General features: G+C 44.3%; 1 protein-coding gene and 1 long non-coding RNA gene across 9 annotated transcripts in view; one reads left to right on the top strand and one right to left on the bottom strand.

Annotated features, from left to right (window-relative positions):
* MARCHF10 (membrane associated ring-CH-type finger 10) overlaps nt 1–9,743 on the bottom strand; it is an 88,399-nt gene extending 78,656 nt beyond the window's left edge. For 2 of the 8 annotated variants that reach the window (XM_077853883.1, XM_077853886.1), the window contains exons 1-2: nt 9,462–9,743; nt 1,608–1,714 (exon numbers count right to left, since the gene is read on the bottom strand). In XM_077853883.1, the coding sequence (XP_077710009.1) occupies nt 1,608–1,697 (90 nt within the window). In that variant the 5' untranslated portion in view covers nt 1,698–1,714; nt 9,462–9,743. Of the gene's footprint in view, nt 1–1,607; nt 1,715–8,062; nt 8,279–9,461 lie in introns of those variants that run through there. The other 6 variants (XM_077853888.1, XM_077853891.1, XM_077853887.1 and 3 more) reach the window with 4 other exon arrangements.
* Nucleotides 9,744–19,814: 10,071 nt separating this feature from the next.
* On the top strand, nt 19,815–25,724 carry LOC144286854 (uncharacterized). Its single transcript, XR_013354776.1, has 4 exons — nt 19,815–20,292; nt 20,818–20,878; nt 23,911–23,968; nt 25,529–25,724. It is a non-coding gene; the product is annotated as an uncharacterized LOC144286854 (long non-coding RNA).
* The last annotated feature ends 217 nt before the right edge of the window (nt 25,725–25,941 follow it).

Genomic DNA, 25,941 nt, shown 5'->3' with positions numbered 1-25,941 from the left:
CCATCTTTTACCTCCCCAACCAAATGTTACTTCCCGAAAGAGGCTTCCCTGCCTGTGTAAAGGAGCATCATCCCCTGCCCATTACCTCTGTTTATTTGCCTCCTTGTATTTATCAGTAATTGAAACTATGTTACATATTATTTACTTGTGTGTATTGTTTCTCAATCCCAGAAAAAGAACTCTGGGAGAAAAGGGACTTCATTTAGGACATCGTAGGCACGTGATAAGTATTGTTATTTATAAAGATAGTGTTGAAAGTATCCTTATTAATAAGGACAGTGTTGAAAGTCCAGTGAAATTAGAAAAATAAAGCCTGTGACTTCAGGACACACAGTTGTGTGATTTTCTTCAGCAGAGACCATCAAATAATAAGATTGATTTTCTTATGTGTCTGTTCTGGAGACAATTTCAAACAAGTATTTCCAAAGGAGCGTCAGGCGGCAGAGGCATCTTGGTGAAAAGCAGATGGATTCCCAATGTGACCAGTTCAGATGTTTACGCACTTATTCATTTTACAGAAATTCCCTCAATTTAACAGTCTTGTATGTGGGTTGGCAAGTTGTGGGAGGAAATTGCTGACTCTGTTTCCAGCTCCAAAGCTAAGCTGTGTTATACAGGTGAAATCAGGTTACTGAGATAGGTATGGTTTCCTTGGTGACCCAGGAGGTTTGGTTATATTTGAAATTGCTAAGAAGGAGAAAAATCTGATGACAGTTCTGTGTTTTCCTTGGGGAAGGAATACTTTTCAATCCGCAGCTGAAGCTGAGGACATGCCTCCTTGATTGGCAAGGGTCGACCTCTGGCCCGCAGACTGAGCGACGCTTTCTGACTGCTCCCAGAATCTCACGCCCAGTCTGGCAAGGTTGTCCTATGCCAGCTCTGGGTAATTACATCATGACTCCTCAGGCTCCTTGTCTGTTTTGTTTTTGCACGTAAACACTGTAACTAAGGTGACGAATAGTTAGCTTATTGGAGAATGTGTTAACCACCTTTCTTCTGGTGAGGTGGCAGTGGAAAGGCATATTATTTTATAAATACTAGGTTGACCCCATTAACTCTTTAATGTTTTTTTTCTGGATATATGGTTTATCAAATTTTTAAGACTTAATGTCATTCATTGACAAGATTTGTGTGCCAAGCTCTGTGCTTACTACTTTTTAAGTAATTTTTAAGTTATTTTTTGTGACAATATTATGAAGTGGGTACTATTATTATTATTATTAATTATTTTTTTTAGAGAGGGTGGGAAGGGCAAAGGGATAGGGAGAGAGAGAATCCCAGGTAGACTCCATGCCCAGCACAGAGCCCTAATGCAGGGCTTGATCTCACAACCCTGAGATTATGACCTGAGCTGATATCAAGAGTCAGATGCTTAACTGACTGAGCCACCCAAGCGCCCCAAGACAGGTACTGTTATTAATCCTATTGTAAAGATGAGGAAGCCCAGAGAGGTAAAGTGGCTTTACCTCTTGGTCACACATCTAGGAAGTGATGGGTTTTGGATTTTAGAAAGTGATTACTGCTTATCCTTTGCTGATACTGTATCCTGAATTCTCTCATAATACTGTAAGCGGAGGTGGAAGACAATTCCAGTTTTTTGCAGTTACCTGATATTCAGAGTCCACCTTATGCTGCATGTCCCGCAGATACTGAACCTTACTCACGAACTTCTGCCTCTCCTTTGCTTCATGCAACATGATTCTTAATCCCCAACCTGCATATAAAAGATAATAAATGTGCTGTGACATAATCCTTTGTTGCCTTGCGTATTTGGATTCGTCTTAGTATAATTGCTTTTATTCTCTTATTAATCTACTTTCCATTGTTTGAAAGGCACGGATGCCCCTTTCAGAAAGCAAAGACCCTTTGTACAGGTGTGGATGCCCTCACAGCCCTCCTGTTCTGGGCATAAATAATGCAGCTGCACTTGTCAGCTGGCTCCAGGGACCCCGTCCTGGTTATTCATAGGGGGGTAGATTGACAGATGCCTGATGCAGAAGCAGTTCTGTGACTTGGCAAAAAGGAAAACCCAAGAACCAAGCTAGATTAGCAATGACTATGAGCCCCTGGTCACTTAAATCCACTTATTCAACAGTCGTTGGGTCTCCATTCCAACTGAAGTGCTCTGCTGGGTGCTGGGATATAGCAGTTGGCAGGAGGAATGCACCCCTGCTTTTGTGTTGCTTACAGCAGGGGGTGGGGTGGGGAGGGCTGACAGTGGACATCCCTGCACCTCAGCCCCTTCAAACTCCACCAGAATTGTCTGAGGGGAATGTTCACCCTGCCCAGCGAGCTGATCAAGCCCCAGAACCTGGCTGGCTTCCCCCACATTCGCCTCTCCCACACCATCCTCAGAATCCCCAGCCCTGATGATCTTCTCCCCTTGAGTAGCCCTCTAATTCATCGTGGTGAGAGTGTGGGCCCTGGTGTGAGACTCTCTGGGTTCAAATCCCAACTGTTTGAGCATGGACAAGAGAATCCTAATTGTGATAAGTGCTATGGAGTGGAAACATGGGCTTCTTTGAGAGATGGTTATTATGGGAGGGCATGACACAGTCTAGGGGGACAAGGTTTTCCTTAGGAAACGACACTGGGCTTGCTAAGGAGCCAGGCAAGAAGTGGGATGGAGAGTGTCTCAGAAAGGACAGCAGGTGCAGGAGCTTCGGGGCAACAAGGGGCAGGTGTGGCTGAGGACCAGGACAGCCAGCACAGTTGACAGAGAGAGGGTAAAACAGCAAGAGAAGGCTGTCGGGTAGACAGGGGCCAGTTCACTTGGAGCCTGGAAGCTTATGATTGGAAGACCATATAACTGCTACCGGAAGGTTCCAACCCGGGGAGTAAATGCTTAGATTTGCATTTCATTTTATTTTTTAAAAGATTTTATTTGTGAGTAATCTCCACACCCAACATGGGGCTCCAGCTCACAACCCCAAGGTCAAGAGTCACACACTGCTCTCCCCATTGAGCCAGCCAGGTGCCCCTAGAGTTGCATTTTCAAGGGACCCTCCAGCTCTAGTGTAGAGAATGAATGTGGGGGTAGAATAAAAATAAGTAGAAAGACATTGGGAGGGATCCCTGGGTGGCACAATGGTTTAGCGCCTGCCTTTAGCCCAGGGAGTGATCCTGAAGACCCAGGATCGAATCCCATGTCGGGCTCCCAGTGCATGGAGCCTGCTTCTCCCTCTGCCTGTGTCTCTGCCTCTCTCTCTCTCTCTGACTGTCATAAATAAATAAAAATTAAAAAAAAAAAGAAAGACATTGGGAATATATTACCATAATCCAGATAAGACAGTGACAACTCTTGGTAGCAACAGTGGAGGGGGGGGTGGAGGAGAAAAAGAGGGGGAGGAGGAGGATCTCAGAGCTACTATTTACTGAGCCTCCTGAAGTGCTGGGCACTCTTCTCAACATTTACACACATTAACTCATTTGATCTTCAGGCCCATGCTTGAGGCAAGCACTCTTATTTCCATTGTGCTAATAAGGAAACCGGGGCACCAGGAGTAACTTGCTTAAGGTTACAGAGCTGGTAAATGGAAAAGCTGGGATTGGAACCCAGAGAGTCTCACACACACCAGGGCCTCCCACACTCTCACCACGATGGATCTGAGGGCTACTCAGGGGAGAAGACCATCAGGGCTTGATGACTATGGACAGCACAGGAGAAGGAATGTGGGGGAAGCCGGCCAGGTTCCTGACTGGAGCAGCTCACTGGGCTCTGGTGCCTGGTCTCCGCCAACGTAACCCTTAGACAATTCTGGAGATATTTCTCTCTGTGAGAAAGCCATGCCGAGTCTGAGGTGGTGGGGGTGCAGCAAATGGGGGTGTCAAGCCACCAGTTAGACACGGGGCTCTGGAGCTGGCTAGAGAAGTAAAGATTTGGGCACCCCTAGCATTCAGTGACAAGTGGAAAGAGGAGGAGAACCCGGGGTGGGAAGCTGAGGAACACTCCAACCTAAACGTGGGGCGGAAGAGAAACTGCAAAGCCGCCAGAGAGGCAGGAGGAAAACCAGGTGGGTGCGGTTTCATAGATGCCGGGAGGAGCGTGCTGCAAGGAGCAGGTTATTTATAACCTTGGTGAGAGCACTGAAGACAGATTGCAGTGAATTGCGCAAATGAGAGGTAAGAAGTAGAGACAATGCTTTCAAGAGCTTTGGCTCTGATTGGGGTGGCCTAAATTTATGACCAAAATATTTCAAGTCACACAGTTATTAAACGGCGCGGTTCATGAGGCGTCTGCTGGACCTCCTCAGTAGGGTCACCTGAGGTCTTACACAGCCTGCTTTTTTGGCCAGCGAAGCACTTTCAGTGATTTCTACACGTATTTTTTTTTTAATTGACATATCACATGACGTTCGCTTCATGTGTACAACATAATGATTCAATATTTGTATGTATTGCAAAATGATCACAATAAGTCTAATTAACATCCATCACCCACAGGGAGTTAAATTTTTTTCCTCTTGTGATGAGAACTTTTAAGATCTATTCTCTTAGCTTTCAAATATACAGTATGTTTTTTTTTTAAGTTTCTTTATTTTATTTATTAATCTCTGCACCCAACGTGGGGCTCAAATTCATGACCCCCTCCCTGGCTCAAGTTCAAGACTCAGTGCTCTTCTGACTGAGCCAGCCGGGCGGCCCTCAAATATGCAGTATTATTAGTTGTAGTCACCATACTGTACATTACATCCTCAGTACTTATTTTATAGCTGGAAGTTTATGCTTTTTTGACTCCCTTCACCCATGGTGTCCCTCCCACCCTCCACCCCCACTTCTGGCAACTGCCAGTTCTCTGAATATTCTCTGTATCTATGTATTTTGTTTTGCTTTTAGATCCACATATGTATGAGATCATAAATTATTTCTTTCTCTGACATAAATATACATATATAGATCTCACATTTTCATCCATCAATAGACATCGAATTTGCCTCCATGTCTCAGCTATTATTATAAATAATGCTGCCACGAGTTCGTGTTTTGGATAAATACCCAGAGGTGGAATTGCTGGATCATAGAGTGGTTCTATTTTTAATTTTTTGAGGAACCTCCATACTGTTTTCCATAGTGACTGCAGCAATTTACATTCCCATCAACAGTGCACAGGGATTCCCTTTTCTCCACATCCTGACCAACACTTAATTCTTACATTTTAGATACAAGCCATTCTAACAAGGGTTGAGGTGATATCTTATTGTCAGTAAGGGTGATACACATTCCCTCATGATGAGTGATGTTGAGGACCTTTTCATGTACCTGTTAGCCATATGTATGTCTTTTTTGGAAAAGAAGTCTATTCAGGGATCCCTGGGTGGCGCAGCGGTTTGGCGCCTGCCTTTGGCCCAGGGCGCGATCCTGGAGACCCGGGATCGAATCCCACATCGGGCTCCCGGTGCATGGAGCCTGCTTCTCCCTCTGCCTTTGTTTCTGGCTCTCTCTGTCTCTCAGTCTTCCATGAATAAATAAATAAATAAAATCTTTAAAAAAAAAAAAAAAAAGAAGTCTATTCAAATCTTCTGCTCATTTTTATTTTTATTTTTATTTTTATTTATTTATTTATTTTATTTATTTATTTGTGATAGTCACAGAGAGAGAGAGAGAATGAGGCAGAGACACAGGCTCTTCTGCTCATTTTTAAATTGGATTTTGGGGGCTTTTTGCTATCGAGTTGTATGCATTTGTAATATATTTTTGGATATTAACCTATTATCACATACATGATTTTCAAACATTTTTTCTCATTCAGTAGATTGCCTTTACATTTTGATGATGGTTTCCTCTGCTGTGCAGAAGCCTTTTTTTTTTTTTTTTAAGATTTCATTTACTTATTCATGAGAGACACAGAGAGAAGCAGAGAGAGAGGCAGAGGCAGGAGAAGTAGTCTCCATGCAAGGAGTCCAATATGGGACTCGATCCCGGAACTCCAGGATCATGCCGAGCCAAAGGCAGAGGCTCAACCGCTGTGCAGAAGCTTTTTGATTTGGTGTAGTCCCACTTGTTGGTTTTTGCTTTGTTGCCTTTTATTTTTTTAAGTTTATATATTTATATAATCTCTGCACCCAACATGGGGCTCATATTCATGATCCTGAGATCAAGAGTTACATGCTCTTCCAACTGAGCCAGGCAGGCACCCTGCTTTTGTTGTCTTTGATGCTTTTGATATCAAATCAAAAAAATCATGGCCAAGACAAAGGTCAAGGCACTTACCACCTATGAGCATTATGGTTTCAGGTCTTATGTTCAAGTCTCTAATTCATTTTCCATTCTTAGTTGATTTTTTGGTTATAATGTAATATGGTCTAGTTTCCTTATTTTCCATGTGCCTGTCCAGTTTTCCCTGCACCATTTATTGAAGAGACTATCCTGTCCCCGTTGTAAATTCTTGGCTCCTTTGTCATAAATTAATTGACGACATATGCAAGAATTTTCCAAGGCTCTCTATTCTGTTCCATTGATATCTGTGTCTGCTTTTATCCCCAAGTCATATGATTTTATTACTACAGCTTTGTAATATTGTTTTGAAATCAGGAAGAATGATGCCTCCAGCTTTGTTCTTCTTTCTGATACACATTATTTAGTGACTACCATGTGACAGGTGCTGCTCTAGACTCTGGAGAAACAGCAGGATAAGATAGACAACATCCCTACCCTCAGGTGTTTGTGTTCTGAAGCTTTCCTCTCCCTCCCCATTTTTTTCAGTCGTATAGATATTTGCAAAATCAGATTGCCCCTGATTCATGGTGACTCAGTGTCTGGACTGGTCATTGTGAAATCTCACCAGATTTATCACCAGGCCCTGAGCAATATCATTTAGAAACTTGTGCTGCTTCCTCTGGAGTTACTGTCTCTGAAGTATAGAGAGTTGGTCTTTGAGAGTCCAAATCAAAACTACAATCCAACAGATAGTTCCACAGACTACACACAAAACCTAAATTTTGCCTCTGAGTATCTTTAATAGTCATTTAGGGAACTATACTTTAGAAGATCACTTTTGGGGCTCAGTCACTTAAGCATCCAACTCTTGATTTCAGCTCAGGTCATGATCTCAGGGTCTTGAGATCAAGCCCGGTGTAGGGCTCTGTGCTGGGTGTGGAGCCTGCTTGAGATTCTCTCTCTCCTCTCCCTCTGCTCCTCTCCCATTCTCTCTCTAATAAATAAATAATCACTTTTAACTTTTCATATGAATTTGTACCTGCATAGAATGAAGTTATGTTCCCACTCTTAGGAAAACAATGCTGTTAAAACAACAGAAAGATGAGCCCCTGCTGCTACTGTTGGAGAGAGAAGCCTGTCTGAATATTAATCAGGAAGAGAACATAAGGTTTCATAACAGAAATGTGTTAATGGTCACTAACGGGGCACATTCCAGAGTCCACATGGATGATACATTTTGGTTACAAAATTAGCATAGAAAACTAGCTAATATATCCTGGCTTTAATGCTGTGTTATTTGAAAGAGACTTATTATAAGTCAAGAGGCTTGAAAAAACTTTGTCTAACTGGGTAGGAAATAACAACTTTAACTACTTACTAGGTTACCTCTGACTTCACAATCACCTACCAAATAAAGGACTTGCAAATTACCTACAAAAGTCTCTTTACCCTCCCATAAACTCTCTTATTACTGTACTTTACTATAAAATGTGTATTTAGAAGCATCATGGTACCACATGTACTTTACTTAAATGCATCAATACTCTGTGAGAGTAAACAAATACTCCAGGCACCAGGGAAAGAGATTATTAGGAGATCACCACAGTTTAGGTAAACACTCTTTAGCTTTCTGAAGTACCACTTGAACCCCATTCTCTACTGCAGGTTTGAAAACTGACCAGGACGAACCAGAAACAGAAATAATTGTATGGAGATAAATTCTCATGAGATAATGCTTAATTTGCAGATCTCAGTTTAGTGGGCCTACTCAACCAGATAGCCATTTGAAGCCCAAAAATTTTCCCTCAGCAAATACAGGCAGGTGGGGGAGGGGGGGTGATAATCAAATGTGGGCAAGGGGTATGTTTCTAAAATAGTATTCTGTATATTCTCTTCCGTTTCTCACCTTTGAACTGCTTCTCAATTTAAAATCCACTCATGGTCATGCACGTTTCTGTTTTAAGTCTCTGGTGACAATATATTGGGCCAGATTTGGGCTTTAAAAATCAACATAAGAAGCCATATTAAATTGGGAGAAGAAGAGGAGGGAGTAGGAGGGATGTGGGTAAGGGAGAAGGGAGTCCTGCTTTGCTGAAAGCAAGAGCGAGTGATTCTTCTTGGCCTTGAAATTCTACATATCTGTGAAATTTCAATGAGGAATATTCTAAGAACTTTGTGACATATGTATTCCTCTCTAGTGTAAGTTTGCAATGAATTCAAACCAAGTTTCCCTGACTAAGGAGAACAGAATCTGATTGCGGAATATATTTCTTTCGGTTCTCTAAAATGTCACATATACTGTCCTGTCCTTCTGCTCTATGACCACATCTGCCAAAAGAATCAAAGGGAGCTCTTTTTAATAACATCGAGCTATTTCACTGTTTTATTATTAGAAGTTTCTAATATGCCCTCATATTAGAAGTATTAAAGTGAATATTTTATTGGTTCAGCAATAAAGAAAAATGTAATTCAAGCCCCTCTGTAGGCTGCAGGTTCCTTTAGACCAAAATCTAAATGGCTATATTAATACCTGACAATCAGGTTTATAACCACCACCACCCCCAACACCTGGGTGCTTGGAAGAAGGAGCTCAGCACTTATTTCTCCTTTTACACAATTAATTTGTAAGGACAAAGGTACAGGATTTCTTTAAATCTTAGCTTTAAAAGATCTTAAGAGTTTTAAAATCTTATAAAAATGACTTGAATATAAGCAACAAAGATGAGTGATTTGAGGCCAATATTCCTAACACCCCTCTACTGAGAGAGAATGCTGTGGCCGAAAGGAAAGAGGAGGAATTAATATGGATGGGGGTGGTGGTGGAGATAATCGGACTCTCCCAGCCCATTTGGTTTAAGAGATGAAGGTGTGCGGGGTGTGAGGGTCTTGTAAGAAAAGCTGGCAGTGACTCTTCGTTTTATTGTGAAACTGTGACAGAGATGGGCGGCCACACACTGACTTTCAAGCCTAGAAGAGAGACACTCCATGTGTAACTGGGAAACTTTTGGGGGTGGGGTTGATGTCACAGGCTTGACAAGCAATTCGAGGCTCCCAACGATGACCGTAGCAACAGTTGCGCTCTCAGAAGCCGGAGGGGCGGTGCGGTTCCCGTAGACCTACCCTGGACTTGCAGACCCGAGAAGCCTGCGGGGACGTTATGCCAGGGTGCAAACAAGTGATTCCCCGGGTCCCCCACATCTGTCCCTTTGAGGCAGGAAAACACGGGGACGGCCGGGGAGGGGAGGCGGACAGCCTGGGCGGGGAGCCGCAGGGGGCGCGCGCGGCTGGGGCGGGCAGGCGGTTACCTGGCGGGTCAGTCCCCCACCTGCGAGGGCTGAAGGGGCCGAGGGGCGGGGCAGGCGGGCTGCTCCAGGGCGGAGGGGCAGCCCATCAATCGCGCGAGGCCGTCCCTGTGCTCCTCTTCCTCCTCCTGCCTCGTCTCCCCTCCCGCTACCGGGCCCTCTTCCTCCTCCTCCCGGGAGGCAGCTTCCTGCGGCGGCGGCCGGGCTTTCTAGGGGCGGAGGCGGTGGGGGCGGCTGCCTGGCGTCCTCCCGTTCCCTTGGCAACGCGGCCTCCTCGGCCGGCGCGCGCGGGAGCTGGGGGCCGCGGGCGCGCGCGTGGGGGCGGGGCGGGGGCCGCGGCCCCGAGGTCCTGAGCCCGGCCGCGGGCGCCCCGCGGTTGCCGTGGGAACGGGATGCGGTCGGGGAGGCCGAGCGGTGATGGCGGCGGGCGGAGAAGACACGCTGAAGGAGGCCGCGGATTGGCTTTGCCTTGATGGCCAGGCCCAGACCCAGATATTGAGGCCATCGCCCCTGCTCTGAAATCAGTGCTGTGCTTTATAAAGAACGGGATTAGAAAACGAGAGGGGGAGAGGTTTTTAATTGAATAAAGTAGTATTAAAGGCAATAGATGGGTAGAGGAGAGAGAGCGGAAATTGCAGCTCTGGAGTCTGTTCAGGGGATCTCGGAAATACCTGCTCTGAAATAAGAAATAAATGATCGAGGGAGGCACCCCGTCAGTTGCAGAACTGAGGCCGGATTCCAGTTATCTCCTGGTTATCAGTGATCTTGGCTGCCTTTCCCAAGGAAGGACATTCTTAGAGGTTTAGACTAGTGCCCACAGATTTGGAAAGGACCAGAACCTGTGCTAGCCTCACCTTCTCTCTGCCAGGTTTATTTCTGTCTGTGGTTTTCCGTAGGCCAAGATGACTCTTCCATTCATTTTGCACATGTAGGCACTCAATAACTTGCCAACTGATGTCAAGTTACGGCATTTCTGATTGGGTAGAGAATAGAGAGGAAGGAGAATAGAAATTCTTGGATCTTTCATCAGTGCCCAGCATCCCTAGGTGTCTGTGGTGTGGGTGTCTTCTCAGCAATCCCCCCAATCCAGTTGGCATCCATACTTCCTGCAGTATTGCATCCTTCCTTCTATTTTTATTGCCACCACCCTAGTTTGGGGCTCCAGGAGCTCATGGCTGGATCATTGTAAGGACCTCCCCACCACATCTGGAGCCCCTGTCTTCTGCCCTACCCAGACCGTTTCCCTTATTCTATAAGCACTGAGGTCTCATGTTGTGGTCCGCTGTTAAGAAGCTCTCAAAGATTCCTCGCTGTGGAATAAAATCCAAACTCTTGACTATGGCTTTCCCTGTACCCTCCCCCTGGCTCGCTTTCTTGGTTTTCCTCTGTCAGCACTTCTTCATTCACACTTCAGCCAGACCAGACTGCATGTTATACTCTGAACATTACTCCCTGCCTTCACACCAAATTCTAAGGCATATTCTGAGCCAAGCAGAGAGGTAAAACCTTTGTTTTGGGCACTTTGTCACCCAGCCTTCCTTGGTCCTTCAGCAGTCGCTAGTACCTTTCCATCCATGGTAGCTCAACCCATGTTCTGTTCTTATTCTTAGCTATCAAGTAATCTTATTAAAGCATTAGTTAATACTTGAACCATTAACTGATAAGTAGTAACCTAAGACCTCTCCCCATGGTTTTCACCTTTCCATCTTTTTCAAATTATTTTTTAAACTTCAAGGATAGTTGACACCATGTTATGTTAGTTTCAGATGTACAACCTAGTGATTCGACAAGTTTATACATAATGCTCTGCTCACCACAAGTATAGCTACCATCTGTCACCATACAATGCTCTTACAGTATCATTGACTATATTCCTTATGCTGTGCCTTTAATTTCCATGTCCTATTCATTCCCTTACTGAAAGCCTGTATCTCCCACTCCTCTGCACACCCATTTTGCCCCTCTCCCCCTTCTTCTCCCGCAACCCGTTTATTTTCTATAGGTCTGATTCTGCCATTTGTTTGTTTGGATTCCACCAATAAGTGACATAATATGCTATTTGTCTTTTTCAGTCTGACTTAGTTCACTTAGCATAATACACTCTAGATCCATCCATGTTGTCCCAAATTTGCCTTTCAATTTTTTTTTAAATGATGATTTTAATTTATTTATTCATGAGAGACACAGAGAGAAGGCAGAGACACAGGAGAGGGAGAAGCAGGCTCCTCCCAGGGAGCTCGATGCGGGGCTCGATCCCAGAACCCCGGGATCACGCCCTGGGCCAAAGGCAGATGCCCAACCGCTGAGCCACCCAGGCATTCCCCAAATTTGCCTTTCAATCTTTAAGACACACTGATCAAAACTATAATAGTGAAATGATAGATGGTGAGCTTGTTCTGTTAAGTTAGGACTCCCTTCAAGTAAGAATAATCATAATGATTAATGATAATCAGGAATTATTAATCACTGACAAACAGATGAGGAACTGGAAGCTGAGGTGAGATAGTTGAAGACAAGTGACATGCCCAAGGACACAAGGTAAGAAGCAGACCGGGACTCAAAAGCAGGGCTTTCCATTCTCAGCTCCTGATGTTTCCTACTAGTAAGAAAAGCACCGTGGCACATATTAGATCCTCATTTTTCTCCTTCCACTTCAACATCTGTATAAAATAATAAAATCTACCTCAAAGCAGTACTGTGGAGATTAAACAAGAGATGGTGAAGGATTTAACATCATACTTGGTATATAGTAAGCACTCAATAATCGGTACCTTCATTTTCTGAGGCACATTTTAAGATTTTATTTAATGCACTTGAGTGAAAACCATGAATATTTTCAGATTTTTACTTTTTAATTTTTTAAAAGATTTTTTTTATTCATGAGAGACACAGAGAGAATGAGAGAGAGAGAGAGAGGCAGAGACAGGCAGAGGGAGAAGCAGGTTCCATGCAGGGAGCCTGGGACTCAATCCTGGGTCTCCAGGATCAGGCCCTGGGCTGAAGTCGGCACTAAACCCCTGAGCCACCCGGGCTTCCCTTCATTTAATTTTTTAACTTTATTTATTTTTTTTTTTAATTTTTTTTTTATTTATGATAGGCACACAGTGAGAGAGAGAGAGAGGCAGAGACACAGGCAGAGGGAGAAGCAGGCTCCATGCACCGGGAGCCCGACATGGGACTCGATCCCGGGTCTCCAGGATCGCGCCCTGGGCCAAAGGCAGGCGCCAAACCGCTGCGCCACCCAGGGATCCCTTAACTTTATTTTTTAAGTAATCTCTATACCCAATGTGGAGCTCGAACTCACAACCCCCGAGATCAAGAGTCTCATGCTCTACCGACTGAGCCAGCCAGGCACACCACCATTTTCAGATTTTTAAATAACAAGGTTTGGAGATGTCACTTTATATCTCAGTTTTAAATTCTTCCATGTTTTCAAAGTGTCTCTGAAAATTAAGTTCTATGAAAAGAATCCTGGTGCTCTTGAAAGAAGGTGGCAGTGCCAGGGGCTAGCCTATAAACAGCTCCCTAGCAACTCCAACTCTGGTGTTTAATGAGTAAACAAGTTTGGCACATCGATAAAATAAGATTAGTTCTAGTGTTAAGAAGCGATGTGCTAAGGAAGAGAAATATTAATGTGAGGGGGGAAAAAGACAACACAATTCCTGACTGGGGAAAGGAGCGTCCTCTTTGCAAAAATCTTTGCAAAATGTCCTTGGTAGATGATGAATAAGTGAAGAAAACAGAACTTAGACTCAAGTAAATAGTGGGTTCTAACGATTAAGATATTTGGTGTTTGCAAATAAGCGTTGGGAAGTTCTTTAGCTTAACCTACAAGTTCTGCAAAGGGCAGCTTCAAGTATAAAATGTCAGAAGTGTTCCATGTATTAAGTTTCAAAAATAACATTTTTTGAGGGAACATTTAATTCAGTGCAAAGAGGAAGCTGTCCAGAGGGAATAGTTATGCATTTTAAGCCTCCTAAGACTCGGGACTACCCCCTAAGCCTGGGATATCCAGGAGCCTCATGGAGGCCTGGCTCAGCTATTTACCTCATCTGGAACAACACCAGCTCCTTGTCCACCTAATATTTCCTCTTCCTAATAGCGGAATCTAACTAGGTCACTTTGTTACTGTCTAATTGGGAGCTCTCCTGAAAGTCATAGAGCAGTATGCCAAGTGGCCTCAGAACCTGGTGGCCTCCCTTGTTATTATATACAACACGGTCAGTTTTACCTTGGGCCTCGCCATGACTAATGGGTGTCTGTTCTCATCAGCTAAGGCCAATGTGGTGATGTTGCTTTCATTCAATGCACAGAGCATGAGGCATAGCAGTTTGTTTATAGAAGGAATCTCTAGAAGTGGCTTTCTTGAGAAGGGACTGTGGGCATGATAGTCCTCGAAAGCTTCATAAGTTCTCCTCCAGAACCTCTTTATGTGTGTGTGTGTGTGGGGGGGATTTATCTGTTTTATTTATTTATTTGTTTGTTTGTTTGTTTATTTATTTATTTAATTTATTTATTCATGAGAGACACAGAAAGAGAGGCAGAGACACAGGCAGAGGGAGAAGCAGGCTCCATGCAGGGAGCCCGACGTGGGACTCGATCCTGGGTCTCCAGGGTCACGCCCTGGGCCGAAGGCGGCGCTAAACCGCTGAGCCACCCGGGCTGCCCTGTTTAATTTTAAAAACTGGCTAATGGCTTATTTAATATGCCATGGGCTGTTTTGACCCTCTGCATTCATGCCGTAGCTATATTTGGCCAGACAAAGCATGCAGTGTGACAGTCTGTTAATGTCACTTATTAAAAGTGGCCTGTATAGATCTCTCATTAAGGTGGCTAGAGAGCTTGGTAGGCTCTTTCAAGGTGAGCCCTCTGGGCATTTTAGGGCAGGTCATCCAAGATTCAAGATTTAGGTCCTTGATTTTGTATGATCAGAAATGCCATTTGAGTTCATTCAGAGCTGATCTTTTTAGGAACCGATTCCCAATAATTCCACACAATGGAGACTAAATGCTCTTCACTGGACCAAGTTATTATTTTACCTCAGAGAATATAAGTGCTGGCTGACCAACTCTGGTCACATGCATAAAGTACTTTCCCCACCAGGGGAGAAGGCATCCCTAGGAGATCAGATTAAAGATCAGAAGGCTTGGTGAATATTGAATTAGATCAAAGGGACTTGAGTATTCTTAAGGGATTTCTCTAGCAAGCCGAGGAGGCCTTAAGGAAGAACATCCCTTCCCTCCAGAGTTGTTTCAGTCTGGATAACTGATTTGGATTATTCATCTCAAAGCCTTCAGAGATTTTACTACATCTTTGTTTCAGTTAACTGACTTTCTGGTTAACTTCACGGGACTGCTTCTGTTCCACTTATGCCATTAGCTTCATAGTTTGGAGTTGAGAAGAGCAGGGTTAGAATCCCAGCAGTGACACTTGCTTTGCGACAGTGAACAACTCTCAGGCCCCCACACCTCAAAATCCTCACAGTTGGGGCACCTGGGTGGCTCAGTGGTTGAGCGTCTGCCTTTGGCTCGGGTCGTGATCCCAGGGTCCTGGGATCAAGTCCTGCATCGGGCTCCCCTCAGGGAGCCTCCTTTTCCCTCTGCTATATCTCTGTCTCTCTCTCTGTGTGTCTCTTGTGAATAAATAAATCCTTAAAAAAAAAAATCCGCACAGTTAAAATGGGAATAGTCAGAGCCTCCTTGCCAGCTTGTTGTGAGGATTAACGAAATAAAGTTTCTGGCATTCGTCTGCCCCATCATAGCTGCTCAGTGAAATGGTAGCTCTCATGATTATTTACATTATGTAGATTTATTTCTCCTTGCTGAAACACAGCAGGGCACGTCACCCTACAAATTGACAAAAACCGCTCCAAAGGCCTGGTATTTCTTTAAAATGTTAATCTCATGTTACTGATATCATGGTGGTTAATTTTATATTGATATTTTTTGTCCTGAATTTCAGAGACTGACATTTTATGACCTCATTCCTAATGGTGAGGGTGTATCCAATTTGGGGCTTGCAGCCATCCATGAACTATCTGAAATTTAGTAATGCCTGTTGGGCTTTCATAGGTCAAACAGCTGAGATCTGATTCTCTTGTGGAACAAAGTAGGCTCTAGTAAAGATTGGCAAACTCCCTACAATTAATTTTTAAAAAGCATGTCCTTTAGCAGATTCCTTAGAATTTTCCTCATTTGGAGTTGTAGCCGGCCTATTTTGCTGTTTTACAAAGAGAGGGCAAACTCATTAATGTTTTTGGATCGTACAATGTTGAGATATTTCTCAAAAGTTCAAACAGGCTTTCATTTCTTTATTCGTTTTGGAAGCCTCAGACTTTTCAGAGCCCTTCATTATTGCAATTGATGCATCTTAGACAAGATTGGATGTGATTATAAGAACTCTGAGGATATAAAACATACTGCTTTTCTAAATTTCTGAGCAGTTGTTACCCAAGGAAAGAATTTGACTTCTGTCCAGAAGGAGTATCTGATTTGTTTGGACTTTGGATAAACTCAAGCCATACATGTTTGGCCAAGAGTTTAATTTGTGGACTGATCACCAAGCTCTGAGCAAGACCCAGGCCTCAGAAAGCTATGACAGCATCGGGATCTCATGTGATCTTTAAACATGTTTCTGGACAGATAAATACACAGGCCAAAAAAAAAAAAAAAAAAAAAAGAAAGAAAGAAAGAAAGAAAAGAAAGAAATTCCTTCTTATCAAGAGGGCAGAGGAGCATGAATGCTAAGCATGAACTCCTGGACATTCATGAAATGGATGTTACCCCAGGATATTTTGTTTGGATAAAAGCAGAATGACACCCCAAAGGCAGCTTAATAGAGGAGCAGAGGCAGCGCTGGTTTGGAAGGCAGGCGGGCTCCTTTCTCATTGCCCATTTCCTGTCGGTGGCAGTCGGGGAGCTTTTGCTCTGAGGAATGCCCTCTGCATGCACAGGGATGGACCGGGGATCCAGAGGACCCTCAGAGGACCGTACCACACAGAGGAACATTCATCCCTGACTAAGAACATTTCTAACCTCTGTACTCTCTTTCTTTTGTGATGCTCTTTCTGCTTTTCTAATTATACAGAAGGAGCATCAGATTAGTTGCTAACTCTAATTTCCTTCTTTAATTCTTTGAGGCTTCTGATTGCATCTGCCCCGCCCAAGGACAGCTGCTTGCCTTCCCTTTAACTAGAGGGTGGCCAGGAAGAGCTTCAAGGCCAAGGTGGGAATGAGGTGTGGGGCAGCAGGGAGGAGGACGAGACATTCAGTAAAGAGGGGTTCCTGGGGGCTGCTACCAGTCCCCAAATCTGGGTATCCCATATCAGTGAATCTGGAACACTCCATTCACTTAATCAACAAATATTTGGGGAGCCTGGGTGGCTCAGTTGGTTAAGTGTCTGCCTTCCACTCAGGTAATGATCTCAGGGTCCTGGGGTCGAGTCCCACTTCGGTTCCCTGCTCGATGGGGAGTCTGCTTCTCCCTCTCCCTCTGCCCCTCCCCACTGTGCTTATGCTATTTCTCTCTCAAATAAATAAATAAAATCTTAAAAAAAAAGAATATTTGGTAGGTGTCAAGGACAATTTACAGGTACACAAATCAATAAATATACCCTGACAAATGATACTGCCAGGGCACTAATAGTGTGTAGAGAGAGAATATTGAAGGTGATGAGGGGGAGCATGGGAACCTATTGAGACAAAGTGGTTGAAGATGGCCTCCCTGGGTGAGGTATAGAGATGAAAAGGAGCCAGCTCTTTGAGGGTGAAGGAGCACAGGCAGAGGAAACTGCATTGGGAAAGTAAGATTTATTTATTTATTTATTTATTTATTTATTTATTTATTTATTTATAGCAGGGGGAGGAGCAAAGGAAGGAGGAGAGAGGCTCTCAAGCAGACTCTCTCCTGAGCCCGGAGCCTTACATGGGGCTCTATCTCATTACCTGGAGATTGTGAGCCAAAACCAAGAGTTGAGGGTTTAACCAATTTCCCCCCCACAGACACCCCAACAATGGGAAAATTTTGAGGTGAGAGCTCAGGGGATTCAAGGAATTGCAAGGCAGCTGGTATGGCCACAAGGCTGTTGTGAGGGAAGGCTGGTAAAGCTGTAGGGGTTGAGGCTGGGTTTTTATTTTATGTTCAGTGGAGTGGTTTTGGAGTGATTTTTAAGTGTGCGTGTACGTGTGTGTGACATATTGTGTGGGGACCTGTGAAGAGATTCTTCACCAGAATTGGTAATGATGACCTCCTGATCCCTATCCCAATCTTTGAAGAAACTTGAACATGTCATTCGAGCACAAGTTTATCCATTGGCACAAGATTTATCCATTGGCACAAGATTGAAGATGAATTGCCAAAGTATTTCTCCTAGTTCCGGGACCCTGACATGACCAGAGGTGCCATATTGGGTGGCCTTTCCTGATTATCCACTTCTAGGTTCTCATCACAGTGCGTTTCCTCATAATGTCCCTTACTGATGCCTTTGTGTCACACACTGAGTCTTGCTGCTTTTACTCCCCTGCCTTCCTCCTTTCTTGCTCCCCTCTGCCTCTTCTTCTCTCCTTTCCTCCATGCTCTTCACCTCTGTTTTCCTTCTTTTTTTTTTTTTTTTTTCTCTTTTTTTTTTTTTTCTGTTTTCCTTCTATCTCTGTCTTTTCCATTAAGGGTCGGAGCTACTTGCCAAACCACAGCTCCTAGATTTCTATTTTCCCAAATTTTGTGACTCATCATTTCTGTTTTGTTTTTCTCCTCTCACACCATGCTAGGCCCTCCTCTGTTCTACTCACTTCTCCTAGAGGGGCTCGTCTCCATCCATACTCCCCTCCCTCAGTGGGCCTCACTCCCAGGTCATGAAGTTTAATCAATGTTATCAGGAAAAAACACTCTTGCTCTAGCCCTGTAAAAAGATGTGAAGGAACAGACCCCAGTGACATCAGTCTACAGCCATCAATACAGCTGAAGGCATTTCCTGAAAACCAGACAAAACAGAAGGTATCACTGTGCACCCTCCTTTCTGTGGCTCACTGTGCCCTCTGAGTCAGGATAATGAGAGAACATTCTTAAAACATGAGTTAACCACTCTCAGTTCTCAAACAAATTCCTGGATGTGTGTAGAAGACGCTCTTCCAGCAAGCCTGAGCACAAATGTGCGGGCGGGCTTGTTAGCACTCTTCAGAGTTGCTACCTGTACAAAGCCACCTTCTGAGCCAGTTAGTTTGTATTAAAAAAATAAATAAATAAAACACCAGCCGGTTTGTCTGTACAGCAGACACACTCTAGGGCCACTCATGGTTGCATTTACATGGTCTCTGTGGTGTTGACTGGGTCTCTGCTTGGGGTATTTGTGGCCCCTTGACAACATCACTCTTTAGCAGGAAGAAGTTATATGGAAAATCCTGGTCAGATATGGAAAAAAGAAACAGGATGTCGGGGCAGCCTGGGTGGCTCAGCGGTTTAGCACCTGCCTTCAGCCCAGGGTGTGATCCTAGAGACCCAGGATCAAGTCCTGCGTTGAGCTCCTTGCATGGAGCCTGCTTCTCCCTCTGCCTGTATCTCTGCCTCTCTCTCTTTCTCTCATGAATAAATAAATAAAATATTAAAAAAAAAAAAAAAGAAACAGGATATTGCCCATTTCCAGAGTAAAGTGGAGGTAAAAAGTCACAACACGAGTGTCATTTGTCTTTCATTTCACCTATACCTGGAGGGGTGTGTGTGTGTGTGTGTGTGTGTGTTTAACATAGGCGGCTTATCTGAGTGGATTTTAAGAAATTAATTTAACTGAAAAATGATTAAATTACAAAGAGGAAAAAGCATTCAGTTGGCATCATGCGGGGTCAGAGGCCATTGCTAATGCAATATTCCATCAATTGACTCATTGCTATTCTTTCATTGATGTGATTTAGTTTCTCAAATAGCTCTTACCGTGGCAGGCTCGCATTGGATACATGGTACAGATGCCTTATAATCATTGCAGCGTGTTTACTTAACATTTTTAAAAGCAATTAGGTGATTTAAAATGTATTCGTGTGTGTGTGTGTGTGTGTGTGTGTGTGTGTACACATCCGCGGAGAGATTTTATAAATGTTCGGACAAGGGTTCTCTGGGAACACTAGGGCAAGTGTTGAATTGATCCACTGTAGTGCCCTTCATGCATTTCAAAGAGCTCCATGCAGACTAATGTTAAGCTTTCTTCATACCCCTTGAATATACCACTATCTCTTTTGATACCCTGAAGAAACCAGAAGACAAAGAGTCTCCCTGTGTTCCTTATCCAAGGCCGCACAACTGTTGCTGGGACCTTGAGCTTCCTGAGTGCCGGCCACTTATTTGCAGCATATCCCAAGCGCTGGCAAAGGCGGTGGCTCAGTCTGTTGGAAAGTACAGTAATCTACTGTTGTGGGGGGAAGGTTTGGACATGCTCTGCTTTTTATGGATTTTGGTACAAAATAGAGCAAGACCAGTCCTCAGAATGGTTTTTCTCAGAGAAACCCCCCGAGGTGGGTGGGGGAACAGTAACACAGCCCATGGGAAAGGGCAGAGCAGCCCTGGCAGCCGTAAGCAGGTGCGTGCGCCCACGGCTGGCAGTCTCCTGACGCCGGGACCTGTCCTCCGCCCCTCCTCCTTCACCCTTGCTTCGGGACCTTGGGTCCAGGGTTTAGAGCGCAGGCGGAGCTCGATGCGGAGGCACGAGCCCGGCCGCAGGACGACAGGTGCTCCCGGTGGCGCCCTCCGCAGAAGCCCTTGAGCGCCAAGCGTCGTGCTGGGTGCTGGGGCCTCACGGAGGAGTAAGCAGGGCCTTTGTGCTTGTGGCGGAGGAAGGAAAACAAGACCATGAGTAAGTGCTACCGCAGCGGTGGGTGGGGGCCTGGGAGAGGGACACGAGCACACCTGTCGCCAGGTCCCCTCAGGCCGCGGTGGCCTTTCCCCTGCGCCAGACGCCGCCGCCCCGGGGACTCCCAGCCTTCCGGGCGCTGCCCTCTTCCTGCCCCCCACGTCTTGCTGTCCCTCCCTGCCTGGAGGGGGCGCCCAGCCGTCCCCTGCGGATCTGCTCAGGGCGCCGCGCACAGGGAGCCCAGGTGACCTGAACGGCCCTCACACGCGCGCCGTCCGCGACCGGGGCGCGCCGGGCCTCAGAGGCCTGGGCTCAGAGCGGCGGCAGCTGAGGGGCTGAGGAGCGTGGGGGAGTGCTGCTGGCACCCGAACCCCCACACTCCGCACCGCTGCCTACTCTTCCCGCGCATCAAGCTGGCCGCGTTTCCCCACCCAGCCTTGCCGTTCCCCTCCCCGCCCTCTCTGTTGCGGCGGCCCAGAAGGCCCGGCCGGGGCTGCTAATCTGAGACCTTTTGGCTCAAAATCCCAGGAGACCGCGGACACCATCGGGCTGAAGCATTTGAGGCACCGCTGAGGGAGAAGAAAGGCGGGTGAGCGGATGCTCAGATGTTGTCCCCCTAAATGCTCTCGTTCACCGAGTTCACCCTTCACCGTGTGTCTGTTTCATGCACAGAGCGCGGGTGGGTCTGAGCGGGAAACCTCGAGAACAAGCAGCCGTGTTGAAGTCACATTTCTCACGTGAATTGGAAGGAAAGGGAAAAGACCAGGGACCACCCCATCGTTCTCCCCGCGGTGTTCCACTAGGGTTCTCCCAAGGGCCAGATTCGGGTGCACAAGAGTGTCCTGTTGGTGTAAAGTACTGCCTTTGATTTGTGTATTGCCATCCAGCTGAGGTTGGGTAGTTCCAGTCATTTCTATTAAGAATAGTCCCCTTGTAAAGAGCCTGTGTGGTAAAGACTAGTAATTAAATGTTTTTCAAACCCCAACTGAGCTCATTCCTAGGAGCTGTCTTTTTTTCTAAGATTTTATTTATGTATTTGAGAGAGAGACAGAGAGCATAAGCAAGGGGGAGGGGCAAAAGGCCAGAGAGAGAAGCAGATTCCCTGCTGAGCCAGGAGCCTCATGTGGGGCTCCTTCCCGGGACCCTGGGATCATGACCTGAGTTGAAGGCAGATGCTTAACCAACTGAGCCACCCAGGGCCCCTATTTTTTATTTTAGAGACACAGAGAGAAAGTGTGTGTGCAGCAGTATAGGGGGGAGGGAGAAAGAGTCCTAAGCAGACTCGCACAGAGCCCAAGGCAGGACTCCATCTCACCACCCTGAGATCATGACCTGAGCTGAAGACAAATGTCCTTTGCTTAATTGACTGTGCCACCAAGGTGACCTTGGGCCTGTCTTTTTTAAAACTCTATAAACTTCAGTTAAAGTTTCAGAAAATGGATGTCTCTTAGCACTGTCCAATAGAAATATAACGGGAGCCACCTAAGTAATGGAAAATTTCTAGTAATCATATTTGGAAAAGAAAAAAAAACAGGTGAAATTAATTTTAATATTATGTGAAACACATTCTATTAAAACATTATTATTTTGGGGATCCCTGGGTGGCTCAGCGGTTTAGTGCCTACCTTTGGCCCAGGGCACGATCCTGGAGTCCCGGGATCGAGTTCTGCATTGGGCTCCCGGCATGGAGCCTGCTTATCCCTCTCTCTATGTCTATCATAAATAAATAAATCTTAAAAAAATTATTTTAACATGTGATTGATATAAGAATTATTAATGAGATATTTTACTTCTTTTTGTACTGACTATGGAAAGCTGAGTGTATATTTTTCACTTCCAGTGTATCTCATTGGGGACTACTGACATTTCAGGTGTTCAGTGCAATGTGTGGTTAGTGGTTACCTTATTATATACTGGGAAGGTAATATGCCATCTTTCAAATGGCAACAGCATAGATACCTTGTCCAGATAAAGATATTTAAATCAGCGTGCCTTGGACAGTGATACCTGAATGTGGTTGTAGAGAGTGAATTTAAGGGAGTGGGTGTTTGAATTTGGATTTAATGGTTTAATGTAAATGAAAAGCTATGACCACATCTTCTTCATCTTTTTTTTTTTTTTTTTTGTGTGAAATGAAGTTTTGACCGGCAATCTGACATAAATGAGAAATTAACAGAGCAAATAGCTATTTTCCTGACGCCACTATCAAGCCTTGAGACCATAAAATTGGGGGATCCCTGGGTGGCGCAGCGGTTTGGCGCCTGCCTTTGGCCCAGGGCGTGATCCTGGAGACCCGGGATCGAGTCCCACGTCAGGCTCCCGGTGCATGGAGCCTGCTTCTCCCTCTCCCTCTGCCTGTGTCTCTGCCTCTCTCTCTCTCTGTGTGTGTGTGTGACTGTCATAAATAAATAAAAAATTAAAAAAAAAAAAAGAGACCATGAAATTGGAGAATGGGAAGGAACCTTGGAGATCATGTCAAACAGATCATGTCTCTCCTTGGAAATCATGTGGTATTGTCTCCCTTTCTGTGCCTCAGAATCATAGAGAAGAACCTCAGGAAAATACTGATTCCTGGGCCCCCATATCAGAGAACCAGATTCAGTTGACCTTGGGTGGGGCCTAGGCATCAGTATTTTAAAAAGTTGCCCAGGTGATTCTAACGTATGGCCTGGGCTCTGAATGCAGAAACATTCCCTTCCTTTTATAGGTGAAAAACAGAGGCTGAGTTAAGTGAGTCAATTAAGGTCCCACAGCTGGGGGCATCCTTGGGTGGCTCAGTGGTTTAGCGCCTGCCTTTGACCCAGGGTGCAATCCTGGAGTCTCAGGATCGAGTCCCACGTCAAGCTCCCTGCATGGGGCCTGCTTCTCCCTCCTCCTGTGTCTCTGCCTCTCTCTCTATGGCTATTATAAATAAATAAATAAATAAATAAATAAATAAATAAATAAATAAATAAATCTTAAAAAAAAAAGGTCCCACAGCTAGTTAGAGACAGTGTGGGTCCCAGAATCCAGGTATTCTTCTTTACCTCATCTCATATACAGAGAGACATTTTTTAAAAGTATACTCCTTGCTCAAACTCAAGTCCCAAGATCAAGAGTGTCATGCTCTACCCACTGAGTCAGCCAGGTGCCCCCCCTCCCAAGGAGACATTTCAGTAATACCTCCATCGTGGGTCTTTTTTTCTGTTTGATTTCAGAATTATTCTCATCTTGAATTGAGATACATTACCCAGCTCAACCTAGATTAGACATAACCTTCAATTAAAGACTCTGAATCCTTATTTCCCCAAAACTCTCCATTTCAGTGGTAAAACTCTAAGGTGATTCTAATCTGGGATGAGGGCCCTGAAAACCATCCTAAAATGGTCCATTTGGGTTCTGCAGCTGTACAGATAATATGGAGTTTTGTTGGAAGAGATAGGGAGGAACCCCAAAGGAGTAGACACCTGAACTTGATCTTGCCTTCATTACTCACAGCTGAAGCCAGAGCAACTGATTGACAACCACCTTCTACGTAAATATATCCATGCACCAAGCAGGAAATACACATGGGTCTAATGGACTAGGGAAGCTCTGGTAGGGTGGTCACCCTTGCCTAACCTCCCTCTGATGCCTTGACAGAACGACACAGGAACTCTGTTGCCAGACCTTCCATTTGTTCCAGGAGATAGAAATGCAGGTATGTCTTTGTTTCTGTGAGATATCCCAACCTGTGATGTTGACAATGAATTCAATTTTTAGAAAAGCACTCTAAGGGTCAAATGAAGCCCACACTTTCATAAGCTCTATTCCACCTGTAAGCCTTCTGAGTGAAACTTTTAGATAAGTCTAAGACTTCTTCATACTCAGAGTTGTATTGATTTACAAAATGTTGGTCTAATATCATCATGCTTACATTTGCCCTACACCCTGTGAAACTGATGAATGTGAGCATCAGTATCAGAAGGAAAAATAGTACCTCGGTTCCTTTTTAAATTTTATTCATTTTCTCCCTGACCACATTATTTCCTTTGGTTTTGGCACCTGTGACATGTCATAAATCTTTACAATGAAATTGAAAGTAAAGATCATGACAGTTCCGAAGATCTAGTATCATTTATTTTAAAATTCTTTTGGAACATAGAACGAGTCAGGCAATTACTAGCATTGCCATGGAGTAGACTTGTTCTGCTGCACACGTCTGTAGAAGGAAAATGTTTTCCTTCACTGTAAAACAAAATGGAAGGTTCCATTGTAGCACTAGGGCAACCTCTTAGCCAATGAGATGATAATCCAAATAAAAATCAAGATTACTCATAACCACATTTTTCATTTCAAGAAAAGAAAGAAAAAAAAAAAAAGAACACCCTGGATAAGTACCCAGCATTTACATGGAAAGCCTTTGATTTCAAATACTCTGAGGTGTTTATAACAGGTGAAGGCTTTTAACAATTTAGTTGATGCTAAATTACCCTTTGATCCAAAGTATTCATCCAGCAAAAATAAATATAAGTTATTCATGAAGTGTATTAGAGATTAACGTAAAGTATATGTCGTTTCTATCTTGGTTCTTCTCCCTACACCTAACCTTGAATTTTATCACAGTTCTTTTTTTAAACGTAACAACTTTAGAATATGGACTTGTAAGAATCTGTTTCAGGTATATTTCTGTGAACAGTTCCACTGTCCTCAGATAACCAGAGGTGGGTAACAGTTTCTGACAAAAGCTGAAGGGAACAGGATTAAACACGAATTAGGGCGATTATATTTTCTTTATCTAAAACCTTCACGTCTTTGGAAAGCTGCTTGGCTTCTATTTTGAGCCACGCTGCCCACATATCTTAACGACAGAAATGTTGCATAATTTTGCTTTTCCCCTTTTTATCTCTGTTTGGGTGTATTTATTATTTCATACGTGATGATGCAAAGCTCATTAAAAGGTCCATTTATATTCTTGTTATCTGGGTGAGGATCTAGCTATTTTTTCTCACTGTTTATAAAACCTCACTGTAATATTCAGATTTGCTGGCAATGGGCCCTTCCTAACACAGTATATAGTCCATTCCCCTGTGTGACTCTGTTGATGGGAGTCTGTGTGATTTACTCAAGGCTAACAAACACCGTGTAAAAGGATGGGTCATGGATTTATCCATCCGTGGAATTTTAGTACTTTCAGAGGGAGGTTTATCTTATGTTCTCTCTCTCTCTCTCTCTCTCTCTCTCTCTCTTTTCCAATTTAATTAAAACAACAACAAAAAAGCGTTAGTCCAAATGAGTGACAGTTGGCAGATCTGCATTATTCAACTGGAGGGACTCCAGAGCTTCAGATGCTTGGAAATGGACAAGTATTTACCTCCTGTCTGTGACTGTTTTCTACCAGGCTAAGCCCGATGTTTATTGTAAACTAGCTGCCATTAAAAGCTGTAATAGCAAGCCTTATGTTCCCACACCATAAATTTGACTTGCACTGTTTTTTTATTTACCTTCATGTTTTATTATATTCTTTGAAATGTTTCATTTTAAAGGAAGATAACAGAAGAATGAAAATTGAACATATTCCAAATTCACGCTTGAAAAAAGATACACTTAGCACACATACTTTCTGCATACGCCCGGACAGCCTGATGGCCATTTTCTGGATATTGGCAGCTTCTGTGTGTTAACTATTAGATG

The sequence above is a fragment of the Canis aureus genome, chromosome 16 (genome assembly GCF_053574225.1).
Source record: "Canis aureus isolate CA01 chromosome 16, VMU_Caureus_v.1.0, whole genome shotgun sequence".
NCBI lineage: Eukaryota > Metazoa > Chordata > Mammalia > Carnivora > Canidae > Canis > Canis aureus.
Note: the sequence above shows the minus strand (reverse complement) of the source record. Positions and strands in the feature narration are given on the sequence as shown.